We start from the raw sequence: 13,538 nt of genomic DNA on the forward strand, positions 1-13,538 counted from the left end.
CGGCACTTGCTAGTTTAAGGACTGTGATCCAGTTTCTGATCTCTTGACCGTTACTAATGCGTGCTGACCGTAGGCAGAGCAGACAGTAGCTGCTTCCAAAGGGACTCTTCCTCGTCCAGGTGTCCAGTTCTTATGGTGTTAGTTGACTCCTTATGGTGCTCTAGTTCACATAGCAACGTAACTTCAGCTATTAGACAAAGTCTGTGGTTTTCTTCCCTGTAGTAAATTTCCTGTAGTTGTGCAAAAAAAGAGACTGCCTTCCAAGCTCTTTAGCTTCACTAAAGTTCTCTTGCTACCTCATTTAGAAAAAGAAAAAAGGTAATGTTTATTGCTTTTCTGAGGCTACTCTGAGGCTTGCCTTTTGCTACGCAGTTTTGCCCTTCTGAAGGGCAATCTCTAAGGTTTCTGTCCATCTGCTTCTGTACAAACACCACTCTGATTCTCCTTAGATCAGAGGTTGACCCTAGAGTGAGTTTTTCCATTAATGTGGTTGAGCGAGGGGTGAACAAACTGACAAATGACTTGGAGATGGACAAAACGCAAACTGCTTCTTGGTGACAAGATGTGTGTAATTAATTACACCACTGGAACTCAAGGCTAACCTGACTAAACTGTGTAGCGTAAGGTCCTTCAGCAGCTAGTAAGTGAGGCAGTAAGAAAGCGTGTGTGTGAAAAAAGGTAATTGAACTGCAGTGTTTGCATAAACTACGCATGTGTAGCAGTCATTGCAATTACATCCCACTACTCCTTAAGCTCCAAGGCATTGCTGTGGGCTGCGTGTGGTTTTTTGGGGGGAGCCTGTATGGCAGTCATCTTCAGACCTCACTCTTGCTTCAGTACTTTTGCCTCTTCTTCATGCACACATAACACGATAACATCGAATGCATGTTACTTTTCCTCTGCAGCTTATTGCAGTCCCTGTGGAAAAGCCTTTAAAACAATCTTGCTACAAGTGTGTAGGATACTGAACCTGGTGATGCTCAAGCAAGTGGTGTAAGAACCATCCTGCAGGCTGGTGTCAAACTCAGGCTTTTTCTTGTAAATATTTGTTGAGCTCTGAGGGGAGGCATCAAAACTGGGTCAGAAATGCATTACACGTTCTGGGCTGGACGCTTCCCAACCGTGCGTAAGCCAAACGCCTCTGCTTAGTAGCAAACTGCACATTCTCCTTGGATTTGTATCTCCAAACCTGTGCTTCTGTGTTCAGTGTGGTGTTATTTGAGTTAAAAACAGTGCAGTTCTCAGCACGATGTCTGGAAGCATTGGCATACGCTCCCGTGCACTTTGACAGCAGCAAGCCAGATACTGGGGTGAGGCAACAAAAAGGGCTCGCCAGGAAAGCCCAGTCAATGAGTGAACTCGTAGAGCTCAGGTCTTAATGCCACTTTCTGTATTAATGCCTCTAATTGAGGTTACAAATTAACAGGTTTATGGAACACGTGTTATAATTCACAACCAAGTGGATAATAGCTGTTAAAGCTGCCTGCAAATATTTGCTCGTGTAGCACAGTTAAGCTGAAAACTGTTCAACTCCTGGATGTTGGTGTAGCTGAATAAGTAATGCCGACCCTGTGTAAGTACAGGAAACCTGATTTCAACTCCTTTATTAAGGACACAAATGAAATGAAAGACTGATCTGGTTTGTGAGTTGTCTTACTGTCTGAAAATTGGCATGATTGTCTTTGACTTTATTCTAAATCTTATCTCCTAGGTAAAATACCAATACCTAATTTCTGTGGTTTTAGTTTCAGGGCTTGCCTTAGGCTGTAGTGATGCTGAGCTTCCTTGGATCTGTTTTAGCAACGAGCAATATTTCACTGCAGAATAAGTTTTCTCTCTTGCCTTTCTGTAGGGGTGGGCTCGCAGCACAAGTGCACTCACGGCAGCAGAGTGAAGCTGGCTAGGCTTGTCTTGTTACTGTGTGTTAATTAAGCTTGACCAAGTTGAGTATTTGTGGGTTTAGGCTGACTGCCACACAGTTCTAGAGTGGAAAAAGCAAGTCTTATACACATGCATTCTCTGCATTTGAACTTAAATTGCATGAGTGAATGGGTTTGGAAAGTGAAATCTTGAGGCTCAAGTGACATGTCGGATGCTCTTGCAGTCTGCTGTATACAAATCCCAACTCCAGATTACTTTGCCTCAATGTTCTATTCAGGGAAACATCTCCAGGGCTGGGCATTATCTCAGCAACTGCTCCAACACCAAAGGTCTCCAATTGACATTGTGCTAAAATCCAAGTTTTTGCCCTAAGGCTGTTGCTCTGGAGCAGCGGTGACTGAGCTTACTGATGTCAAAGTAGCTCTAGTCCAGTATTTCCTACCAAGCGTCAGCCTGGAGTGAGCTCTCAAAGAAGTTCCACAAATCCCTCAATTAGGAGTTTTTTCAGGAAATGGACAATCTTGACTGCACCAGTACCAACATTGCTACTTGAATTGATCTTAACTTGTAAATGGTCTCCTTTTCTTGATGGGTGTTAACCTACCACTAAGGCTTTTCCACTTCTCTGCCATGAATAAATACTTCTTTTAGAGGAGTTTTTTTAATTGTTGGTCTCAATTCCAGGTGGACAAGCTGGATGCATCAGAGTCTTTGAGAAAGGAAGAGGAGCAAGCTACGGAAACACAACCTATCGTTTATGGTAATGCTTTAGTTCACGTGTTGTCAGTAACACATTTCGCTTTTAAACCAACACTTCTCTAGTCATGGGTTTTCCCAAGGAAGTGCTTGGAAATGGGAATGTTCTTCATGTGAAATCAAGTCTTAAGGGAGCGTGTTCCAAAGTAGTAGGTAAAAGTATCGCTCTAGTGCTGCTGTAGAATTTAAGATCGTCTGAGCTCGAACTAGGGGGTTATTGTTAACCACAGAACGAACTGTCTCCAGAGAAGTGCAGGAGTTCCGCTGACCAGCGGAACTCTCAATACCAAGGAATAAAGGTGGAACGGTTCTGTCTTCCAGGTCAGCCCCAGCTGATGTTGACAGCAGGACCCAGTGTGGCAGTTCCCCCACAAGCACCTTTTGGTTACGGCTACACCGCACCTCCCTACGGGCAACCGCAGCCGGGCTTTGGGTACAGCATGTAGGATGCAGCACAAGTCAGTTCGGAGCTAGCGTATTTTCTTACTGAAACTCCACCGTCCCTCCCCGCTTTAACTCATAACAGGGAAAAGCAAGAGTTCTGCCTCGTGTTCTTGTAACCTTTATTTCATGAAGGACTGTTTTTTCTAGCGCAAACTATTTGAATCACTTATGTTAAATCTTTTTCACATTCCATGTCATTTAGACTTTACTTTAAAAGGGGAATAGTTTAAACAACCTTGTTCAAGTGGGCTTTTGCAGGACTGCTTATTACCATTAAGTCTATTGTGAAGATTCTGATTTGCACTCTATAGTGTTAAACTCTAATATTGAATCTTAATTTCATTGTATGTGAGCAGCTTACAGTATGTACTGTCTATTCTAAATGCATTTAAGTCTCACTGTATATTCGGAGAAAGCTAAAGCGAAGATACTTGTATTTGACCTTGCGAGACTGCTGACAAGAGACAACACTAATCAGCATATCCCACCCTGGTTGGATTGCATAGCTCTAAAAGAAGTTAAAACGCGTACAGACAACCTTGCCTGACTTAAAATGAGTACAAGTTTTTTTTTCTTAACCTATGCAGGTTTTTCCAGTTATGCATATAGAAAATGCTAGTGTCTTTTTGCTCACTCCATATGTAACAGATGACCTTCTGTTGTGCTGTATCCTGTGCTTTTGTGGGACATTCCATTCAGGAACAGAGCACCATGATTCCAATCTGTGTATTTACTAACCCTGCCCTGAGGTTTGTGTATGTTGGATATTGTGGTGTTTTAGATCACTGTTTTGAGTGTACAGAAGAGAGAATTCAAGCATATTGCTGTTCAGTTTTGTTTGTGCAATTTGAAATTACTCAATTTAAAAAATAAATTACTGGACTGTGGACATGCTGCATAGTGGTAGCTTCACTTTACTGTCTTCACAAAGGACCTTTGAACTTCAACCAAGTATTACAGTGCTCGTAGTTACGGGGCGTGCAAGTGTGTGTATGTTCAAGAGTATGAGGGGCCATTAGGACAGCAGCAGAGACCACTAACTAGTGGTGTCTTGCACTGAGGGGGCAGTACAAGAACACACAGAATGCTTTTTCTATAGAAAGATTATGCCAGAGAGAAGAAAATAGCACTTTTTGATAGTTGGCTGCATTGTGGTCAACTACGGCATATTTGCCCAGAGGATACATTAGGATTGTAGTAGGGTGTGTCAGTTAAATCGAAATCATGTTCTAGGTATGTAAGTTGCCTTAAATATATTTAGCTTCAAATAAAATTGACTTAAATGTTTCTCTATGAATACTGTCATATGTGAGTGCCATGGCTGCAGAAGCTCCTGTCCCCGAATGTGGAGCTGTCCTGGGTGCTGGGCTGGGGCCGAATCCCCTCCCTGCTCACTCTGTGCTGCAGGTTCCGTGTGTCATGGGGGGCAAAGGCAGCTGGGGGGCTTAACTGACTGCAGGCTGCAGGTCTTTGATCAAAAATGTGTTTAGCAATAGTCTGCAGTGACTCGTGTTGACCTTTGAGAAGTTTTATGCCTAAATTAGAGGTGTGGTATAAAAACTTCTGTGTTACACTTCTTGCATTTCAACCCATCTGCATCTGTAAATCTGACTGAGACAAATCCCTCTGTTATCTCTTACAACATATTTCATAGATGCTTGACTAGAAGATGTGGCTGAGGGGCTGTAGAAGAAATGTGCTGAACAGCAGAGTTCTCACAAAACAGCTTTGTTGTAAAACTGACTTGTAGAAGTTACAAGTGCAGGGGGGTTCCTCTGAGTGTCGGAGCTGCAGGGGTAGAAATTACTCAAGCCAAGATCAGCATGCTCTGAACGTCCAGTAACACCCACAACAGAGCGCTTCCTTAAACCCTGAAGGACCTGTTAATCCCAAGTAAACCAGGATTTAAGTTAGTCCCTGTATAACAAGCTGTTTGTATGTAGGGTAACTCTACCTCAGCTAAACTGGGCACAGAGCTCCCTGCAAGCACTGTGGCTGTACAGATTCATCCAGAAAGGAGCACAACTTAGAGCTTCTCCCCAGAACTGGTTACAGGTTTAAGGTCTGGGCTGCAAAGCCTGTTCAACCTGGTCAGTCTCATACCAGTTCCAAGCTATTGCATCAGTTACTCTTGTTAGAAACTGTGCAGGAAATGGGCTACAGCTACACCCAGCTGTGTGGGGCAATTTTAAACTGAATTAAAGAACTGAAATTAAAGAACTTAGCTCTTAAACAAACAAACCAACCAACAAACCTCCTGTAAGGCAGAGGGTGAAACAGTCACTTTTAGTTCACTTAAACTTTGCTAATGCTTCTATTTAGCCAGTAAACCAACTGAGGATTTCACACTATCAACGGCACAAGTCTTGAATATACTGGGTTCCTTGTTATGGGGAGTAAAATTCTGCCAGTTTTACTTTCCTTAACCCCACTGATCCTTGTGTTTTCTTTCTCACTTCAGAACACGACACAGAAGCACGACAAAGTCATGATTTGCAAATTAAAATCTCTTACAAAACCTGGTTGCTTTATTTATACTTGGAGAACATAAGAAAACCCCCCCAGAACTTGGGATTTTACACACTAACGCATTCAGATTTCTTTGGTCCCCCAGTTTAGAAGAGTTTTAGGTGACCAGAAACTTTATCTATGACATCGGCTGGTCCCGGTCCAATCCCAAGCACTGTCTGGGAGCCCGGCGCTATCTGGGTCCGACCTGCGTCTTGTATCAAGCTCACGGTCAGTCCGAGTTGCTTTGCATCAGCCAGGAGCTGGATCAGAGTCTCTTCATCGGGCGCTTTGAGCACCACTTTGGGTTGCCCGCAGTACTCCCACTCCTTCAGCAGCTCGGGGTTTCTCCTTTGGACTTGCTTGTAAGCAGAAACAGCCGCGTGGGAACACTGCGCAGCCACTTTCCCCTTGCCCATCTTCAGGTCGTTGCGGACGATCAGCACCATCTTGAACTCGCCGGACTCGCCCATAACGTTGGCGTCGCTGCCCAGGTTGTTCGCAGGAGCCGCCGCTCCGGCTTTGGGCGCCCGCAGGAGCCGCCCGCGGAGGCCCCAGCCCAGGCAGACGCCGCAGGCGACTCCGGCGATGACGCTGAGCAGCCCGGGCTGGGCCAGAGAATCCATGATGGATTTGGCTGTGAGAGAGAGGAAAATAAGCAGAATTTACTCGAGTGTTTTTCAGCGTGTCAGAATCACAGTGTTCTGAGTCAGGAGGGACCCACCAGGATCAAATCCGATCCTGTCCCTGCACAGGACACCCCACAGTTCACACCGCGTGTCTGAGGTGTAAATCAGAGTGCGCCTGGTTATTTGAAAACAGTATTTGTTTGGGTTTTTTTTAAATCCTATCTTCATGCGTTGGGGAAGGGTGTTTGGAGCCGCCTTCCCAGCGTGTCCCCCGCCCTCCCGGTGCAGCTTTTCTGACGGGAAACACAGCAAAACCCCAGGTGATGGGTCCCTTCCAACCCCACCACTCTGTGATTCTGGGATGGCGCCAGCTCAGGGAGCAGAACCAAGAAAAAACCCGCAAACCGCGTTAAAGTTACACCTGCGAATGGTGAGAAACGGTAAAACGGTGAGGGTTGTACAGTGAATGCCTAAAACCCGCTTTACAGCTGCTGCCCGGGAGGGAGCGAGGGCCGCGGCGGGGCCGCCTGTCGCTCCCCCGAGCGCTGCGGCAGCTCCGGCAGCCGCGGCCCCGCAAACCGGCAACCCCGGGGGAGCGGCTGCACCGGGCGGGCCGGACCGGGTAGGGCTGCAGCTGAGGGCAGGAGGGGGCCGGAGGAGGCCGAACCGAGCCGAACTAAGCCGAACCGAGCCGAGTTGAGCCGAGCTGAGCCGAACCGGACCGGGCACCGCGACTCGCCCCGCCCCGCTCACCTCCACGCGCCACCAGCCGCCCCGTCACCGCCCGGAAGTGACGCCACCAACGTGCGGGAGGGCGGAGCGGGCCGGGTCGCGCGAGAAGTGACGCGCACCGGTGGGCGGGAAGGGGCGGGCTCGGCCTGTCCCTCACTTCCGGGTTGGCCCGGGCCCAGCGGGAGTTACCGGCGCCGAGCGGGTGAGTGAGAAGCGGCGGACGGGGGCTCGGCGGCCGCGGGGCCTTCCCGGGGGTGGGGGGGTCCGCGCCGCCGTCCCCTCAGCCGCACCTGCTCGGCTTCCCCCATCCTGCCCCCTCAGCACTGTGCTCGGGGCCGCTCTCCTCACACCGTCCCGGGGTTGCCCCCGTTCCTCGCGGCTCTGTGAGGGAGCGCGGCCGGGCCGGGTGTGAGGTGTCGGGGCAGCTCCTGGGCGACGGGGGAGGCTGTGGAGGGATCCGCCAGCGAGCGGGGACGTCCCGGGGCACCGTGACCCAGCGGCGGTGCTGTGCGAACCGGGGACCGGGAGGGGTGACGGGAGAGGCCCGGCGGGAGAGCGGCGGGCGGGGTGACCGGTGGGTAACGGCGGGGTGAACGCTGTGAGGGGGAAAGGGGCGGGAGGGGGGGAAGGAGCCGGCTCAGGCCGCGGGGGGAGCGGCCGCGCTGCTGCTGGTTCATCCCCGTCCCGCCGGGACCTGCTCAGCCCGGAGTGCGTCGTGTCACACCGGGCAGAAACCTGGGAACGGGGTGAGTGTCCCTGCTTTGGCCCCAGGGACAATGTGTGATGACACAGGGAGAAATTCATCCTTCCAGCTGCAGAGACACGGACACTGATGGTCATTGTCAGCTTCTCCAGGGGAAATATCTTGTGCTTTCCCAGCTGCAGCCTCGTTCCTCTTTGTGCCTTGCACGGACTTGGGTGGCTGGGCCCAAGTCTGTGAAGACTCTTAATGTTTCATATCTGTTGACTGAAGCAAAGCAACTACTTGTATTTGGGTTTTAGTTCTCTGGCTGATGTCATCTAGTGATGACAGGAGGTAATAAAGCAGTAAGATCCCTGTCTTGTTCCAGTTTTGTCTCTAGGATATTCAGCAGGTCATGTAGGTGACCTGAAGGAAGGGGTAATAAGTTTGTCTCATAGTGGCCATTTATCTAAGTGCTGTGAATCTGGGTTACCCATGTTCAGCTGCATGTGTGAAACTTCTTTGGGGCTCTCTCCTTGTTCTCTCTGCTGTGTGATGTGGTGTTTTACCAACGAGTGGGTATCCTGGTTTAGTTAATGTTGATAATATGGGTTGAGCACTGTGAGGTGGAGAGAGTGCGATGTTATACTTTTACACCTTGGAGCGCACGAGCTTGCTTTGAGCAGCGGCTTTGGTACTGTTTTACTATTAGAACTTCTGATCTTTTAAGGTGGTTCCACCCTGGTTCCTGTCAGATAGGTCTGTTAGGAGTTTTTGTATTTCATGCGATCTGATAGCATATATATGCTCTTCTTAACACCTTAATTTGACTATTGAAATGGGCTTTGTTATGTCAGCCCTGGTTCCTTTCAATCCATTATTCCTGCAGCATGGGATGGACTTTTCTTTATTCCTTGTTGGTCATAAGTGACAACTGTAACGATGGCTTTGTCTCATGTTTTCAGATGGGAGTTTGAAAATACGTGTTGTGCAATGGGAGGTGAGCATTCCTCGTTAATTTGGGCTGAGCTCCTTGTCCTACTTAACAGCTGAAATCAATGGTTCCTGTAATTTCTGTGGGAAAGGATGGGAGGAGATGTAGCAGCCTTTAAGTGGGTAGTAGCAATGAGGAAGGTGAGTGTACTAGAAGCAAACCTCCTAGCTGGAATGTCTATGCTATTTCTACCTTAAACCTTTTTTTCCTGTGGTTGTCTTTGAACATATTTTGAATGTCATAACTGTTTCTGACTCCAGCTTGTGAATACCTCTCCTTAGAATGTTCTAATTAGTGCATCTTTTGAGAACTCTGATTTCTTAACAAGCTTTGCTCTTAGAACAAACCAAAAAACTACTACTCTTGATGTACAGTAGGAGCAGGCCAGTATTTTTGATATAATGATGATGGGAAATATTACCTACAAGTTAGAACTTTAACTTCTGTTGCTTGTGAAGCAGCGTGAGTTGGGTGGACTTTGCTCCTCCATGCGAACAAAGGGCAGGGCCTTGAAGCTGTTGCAACACTTGAGCTGCTTGGATTCCCACAGCAAGTGGGATCCCCAGTTGTGTGGCAGCACCTTGTGGCGCTGCATGGACCAGGTGGCCCCAGTAGGTGTTATTAGTGAGGCAGGAGGTTGTTGAGTGTATTTCAAACCTGTTAAAAGAAGGTTCTTCTCTTTTGCAAGGCTCAGAATTAGCCTGTGATTCAGCTTGTCTGGGCAGTGTGTTCTCAGTGAAGGGCCAAGGCTGGCAGAGTGTAGCCTGAATTGATTAGAGACTGTTAATATCTGAAAAGCAGAATTTGTTGTCTCAGGAGCACGTTTCAGCTACTGTTTTCTATGGGGTTCATTCGGTACTTCTGTTCATTCCCAGTCATCTCTGCTGTTCCTCCTCTTGCAGAAGAAGCACTCTGGATGTTATGGCTGGGCAGGTTCAAGCATCTTGTGGGGAAACTGTCACCCGGCACCTACGAGACAGGCTCAAGGCAAAGCTCCCGCAGATCTGCCCTCTCCGCAGCTGCTGCAGGAGTCAGAGCTGCCAATTCCTGAGGCTGCATTTATACTCTTATTTTTCTAACTCTTCATTCTTTCCTAGTCAAATTTTAACACGCCTTTTTATTGCAGGAGGTGTTAACATCTTGTGATAATTCCTGTGACCTTTCTTTCCTCCGTGCCCTTTGGCAGTGTGGCAGAGCTTGGCTGCCGCTTCTGAAGGGAGAATGCAGGCTGAGGGCGGCGAGACAAACCTCTCGGCAGATTTTGTGTGTGGATTTCTGTGTAGCCCTCTGGAACTGCAGATGTGAAAGATGCTGTGTCTGTTTAGCCAGCTGAATATTAAGTAAGGTCTTTTTTTTTTTTTCCAGTGCCGTGTGGCTCCTCTCTCCGAAGTCTTTCTGCTTGTATCAGTCTTTCCAAGTTACCTGTTTTGGTGAAAGGGCAGCTTGACCACACACGTGTGCCCTCGCCAAGAGGTGCGTTGTTGTGGCGCTGATCAGGGCTGTGCTTGTCACCGAATTGCTCTTTGAGAGAGGGCATGAAGTACCGTGTGTGACAGTGCTGTCTCGTTCAGTCTGGATAGAGCTGAGCTGGGGAACTGCAGTCAGTGTAGCAGCACAGCAGTCACGCTAAGGACGTCTCCTGTGATCTCCTTGGGTCTCCCTCTCAGCAACGTGTTTCACCCTCTCTGGTAACCCTGAAGTGGTTTTTTCCGCAGCTGATTGAGCGTCGTCCCTGTGAGCAGCAGGGCAGCCTTTTTCTGTGATCCGCTGCCTCCTGCCAGCGTGAGGAGCACACAACTGACCCACGATCCGCAGCGTAGCGTGAGATGCTGCACTGATAATGTTCACCTTCCCAGTTATTTCCATTTCCTTTATTTTATTTTACTTTTTTAAGCTTCAGCGAGAGACCACCGCAAAGACCTGAATGCCCATCCTACCGTCTTCCATACTTTTTCATCTATATTTTGTGTAACGACTCTAGTATTATTATAGCACCTGATTCTACTGCTGGATCTACACAGTCAACCATCAATATTCATGCTTCTCCTGAGAAAATCCACTAGGGAGAACAGTTTAATATACATGGCCTTAACAACAGGGACACAACTCTTAGTAACCTCAAAAGAAAACGCACGGCATCCCTGAAACTCGTATTACAACAATATTAAATAATTATTTCCTAAATGATGTTCCAAAGTCTTTTTGGAAAAAAATGGAAATGTTAACTCTAAATTGTAAGATGACTTTTTTGAAACAGTATTTGGCTAGGAATTGGAAAATAGGTCTGGTGCACAGAGGCATAACCCACAAAATGGGAACCTGTGGTCTTTAACTGGATTACTTTTCCTTGGAGGGATTAAGCTATTTTAGTTAGAAAAACGTTTTTAGTATGGGAATAAATGCACTCATATCAAAGTAACCCATTATAGCTAAATCTATGGAGATTTTGAGCATCTTTCAAATGTGTCCTAATTTATTTTAATTGAACACTTCCCACGAGTGTTAAAGGGCTGGAAAAGATCAAGCGGTTACTTTTTCTATTTTCTGTCGTCTTTAGGAAAGTTATTAACCTTCAAGTTAGGGACTGTGTCAGTTTGGTGTCACATGATGAACAGTATTATCTTACTCTGTAGGGACAGAAGGTTTGGAGGAGCAGTGGCTTTGGTCTTGAATGTCTGCAGAGCTGAGGACGTAGTTGCCTGTTCCGCTGGCTTCAAAGACAGAAGTAGTGAAGAGTGACGTAGTTGTACAGAGCGGAAAGGGTACGTAATGTTTCACTTCCAGACTGATCTCATCCTTTACCTAAATGTGTTCACATGCAGTCTAGCTTTGACTTTTGAGGGAAAGTGCTCTCCAAACTGTTACTTTGCCAAAAAACTGTTAACTTATTCCCTGTGTAAATTGTTGCTGATTTAGAGCATTTGATGACTGACACAAAGCTGTATTACAGGTGTGCAACGCTGTCTGCTTTAGTGCAATTACTTATTCACCTGTGAAAGTCTGGTTTTTAATCTTTTGTTCTCTTTATTGTGATTGAAGAACAGTGATATAGATAAAGGAGTGGTTGGCAGGAAAGTTGAGGAGCAAGAAGCAGCAGGATACTGGCAGGATTGGAACATTTGCCTTAAAATGCAAGAAATGACGAAAGACTGAAAACAGTGTGTTGCTCAGGTGCCTGGGAGAAAACATCAGCGAAATGGTCTAAGCTATAGATGTGGTTCTAGCAGCTCGTGACAAGTACCTTCGATGGAGATGAGAGTCAGGGTTCTGAGGCCTCTTGAAGTAAGAAGTGATAAGAGTTAGTGACTCTAACAATGTCTGGGAAAGCAGTGAGATCATTAAAGCAGTTTAACAGCTTCCTTGTTCTCGCACATTGCAAAGGAGCCCTCAAAGAATGCTGAGTACAGAACGTGAGTCCCCGTTCTGCTCCTCCAAGCGAGGTGCGAGCACCCAACCGCCTCGTCTCAAACCGTTTCCTTTTACATAAGCGCTCCCAACCCTCGGATGCTTCAGCAGCCTCTGAGGAGCTGCAGAAAGAAGAGACTTTTGTCCTTTTCTCTGATTACGGGATGCGGAGATTGCAGTGCCTAATTTTGTTATGTTCTCGTGCTCTAAAAGCTTGTTATGCTTTGTCTCACTTAGGCTGTCAAGTGCCAGTCACAGTTACCATAAGCCCTTTTTATTGACCAATTTACATTTTGACTAGCAATAATTGTCTTTTTATGTTTAATGTTATGGATGGCACTAAAGCTGAATAGTGTATTGTGGGCTATTTGTTCAGCCCTACAAAGAAGTTCTTGTGTGAGCGCAGCTCTAACTCATGATCTAAGCAACTCTGATACAACAACTGTTCAAAATTGTTTTTCTCACTCTTTTAAATAGTTTATTTTTATGTTTGCTGGTAACTACTCCGTGTACTAGGAAAATTTATTTTTAGATACGGACTCTGTCTTTCTCACCGTTCGTAAGTGAAGTTCCGTTGAGCAGGTGGAATTTAATTTCCCGTCGTGGATTTGGTGTAGACTTGAGGATGTGGACTCATTAAATGAAGGATAACTACATTTTGGGCCAAACTCCCAGTTAATCTCCATGGGGAGACACTAATGCAGGACTAGTGATTCTAACAGGCATCAAACAGAGCAACAGATCAGAGCGCTGAGCTTTCAGGATGCGCGTCCTCTAGTTCCTTACACTAATATACTTTAAGTATAATTAGACTTTGTTAAAGTTTTTTTCTGAAACCAGCAACGGTTTGGTTTCTGAATTGCAGCCCATTTGGACCTGCTATGTCATGGGTATCAAATCTAGTCAACTGTATTCTTAAATATGAGTTTTTTGAGCTTTTCTGCAGCAAGGTTGAACTTTAAGACCTTCTTAAAAATGATTTGCCCTACAGAAGTGTGCAAGGGGATTATTTATCTGCTTTGCTCTAAGTGTTGACTTCTGTGCTTGAGGTAGCATTACACAAAGCTAATCCCAGATTAGTGCCTTTCCAAGCAGCCAGGGTAAAACTGACTCTTGGTTGAGCTTGTGAAACCTTTAATATGTCTGTAACGATGCACCTGAGATCCCCAGAGACTGAGGATGTTTAATGGATTGCAGTGGAATTCAGATAATAGAGGAGTCTTGTGCACAACCTTGACTTTTAGCATCAAACACAGAGAGCGGTTTATATCACAGTAAATTAACTGTCTTGAAATGTAATTAAGCTGAGAGCAGAGACTAAACCAATTGAGACTTCAATTTGGAAGGCTGGATTTGCACAAGGAAAAAAGATGCATTTCAAAGTGAGGAACATGTGGCTTCCACTTAAGTTTTTTTGTTAGTGTTTTTTTTTTAAGTGTTTGTTATGTTTAAGCCAACACAATGTGACTGAAGTTCCCTAAAGCAGAACATTGTTTTAGTGTGACTG

At 46.3% G+C, this 13,538-nt stretch overlaps 3 protein-coding genes across 8 annotated transcripts in view; 2 read left to right on the forward strand and 1 right to left on the reverse strand.

The window, feature by feature from the left end:
• The window catches only part of CLTC (clathrin heavy chain), a 30,931-nt gene extending 26,961 nt beyond the window's left edge, over nt 1-3,970 (forward strand). For both annotated transcript variants that reach the window (XM_065853341.2, XM_065853342.2), the window contains 2 exons: nt 2,566-2,641; nt 2,959-3,970. In XM_065853341.2, the coding sequence (XP_065709413.1) occupies nt 2,566-2,641; nt 2,959-3,083 (201 nt within the window). In that variant the 3' untranslated portion in view covers nt 3,084-3,970. The remainder of the gene's footprint in view (nt 1-2,565; nt 2,642-2,958) is intronic.
• A 1,603-nt stretch (nt 3,971-5,573) lies between these two features.
• Nucleotides 5,574-7,038, reverse strand: PTRH2 (peptidyl-tRNA hydrolase 2). 2 transcript variants are annotated; one of them, XM_065853271.2, is made up of 2 exons: nt 6,972-7,038; nt 5,574-6,226 (listed from the first exon to the last, which is right to left on the reverse strand). In XM_065853271.2, exon 2 carries the CDS (start codon nt 6,213-6,215, stop codon nt 5,697-5,699), a length of 519 nt encoding a protein of 172 aa, XP_065709343.1. In that variant the 5' UTR covers nt 6,216-6,226; nt 6,972-7,038; the 3' UTR covers nt 5,574-5,696. The 2 variants fall into 2 exon arrangements, with proteins under 2 accessions (XP_065709343.1, XP_071673213.1); XM_071817112.1 differs by having other exon boundaries at nt 6,958-7,004.
• A 4-nt stretch (nt 7,039-7,042) lies between these two features.
• Nucleotides 7,043-13,538, forward strand: part of VMP1 (vacuole membrane protein 1) — a 59,092-nt gene continuing 52,596 nt past the window's right edge. The window contains exons 1-2 of one of the 4 annotated variants that reach the window (XM_065853161.2): nt 7,043-7,152; nt 11,260-11,388. The gene's annotated coding sequence lies outside the window, so the exon portion shown is untranslated. Of the gene's footprint in view, nt 7,153-8,612; nt 8,633-9,991; nt 10,100-11,259; nt 11,389-13,538 lie in introns of those variants that run through there. The other 3 variants (XM_071817111.1, XM_065853162.2, XM_065853163.2) reach the window with 3 other exon arrangements.

Source organism: Patagioenas fasciata, chromosome 19 (genome assembly GCF_037038585.1).
Source record: "Patagioenas fasciata isolate bPatFas1 chromosome 19, bPatFas1.hap1, whole genome shotgun sequence".
NCBI lineage: Eukaryota > Metazoa > Chordata > Aves > Columbiformes > Columbidae > Patagioenas > Patagioenas fasciata.

Coding starts and splice junctions, on each gene's coding strand:
- PTRH2 (XM_065853271.2), bottom strand. CDS start 6,215: ATGGATTCTCTGGCCCAGCCCGGGCTGCTCAGCGTCATCGCCGGAGTC.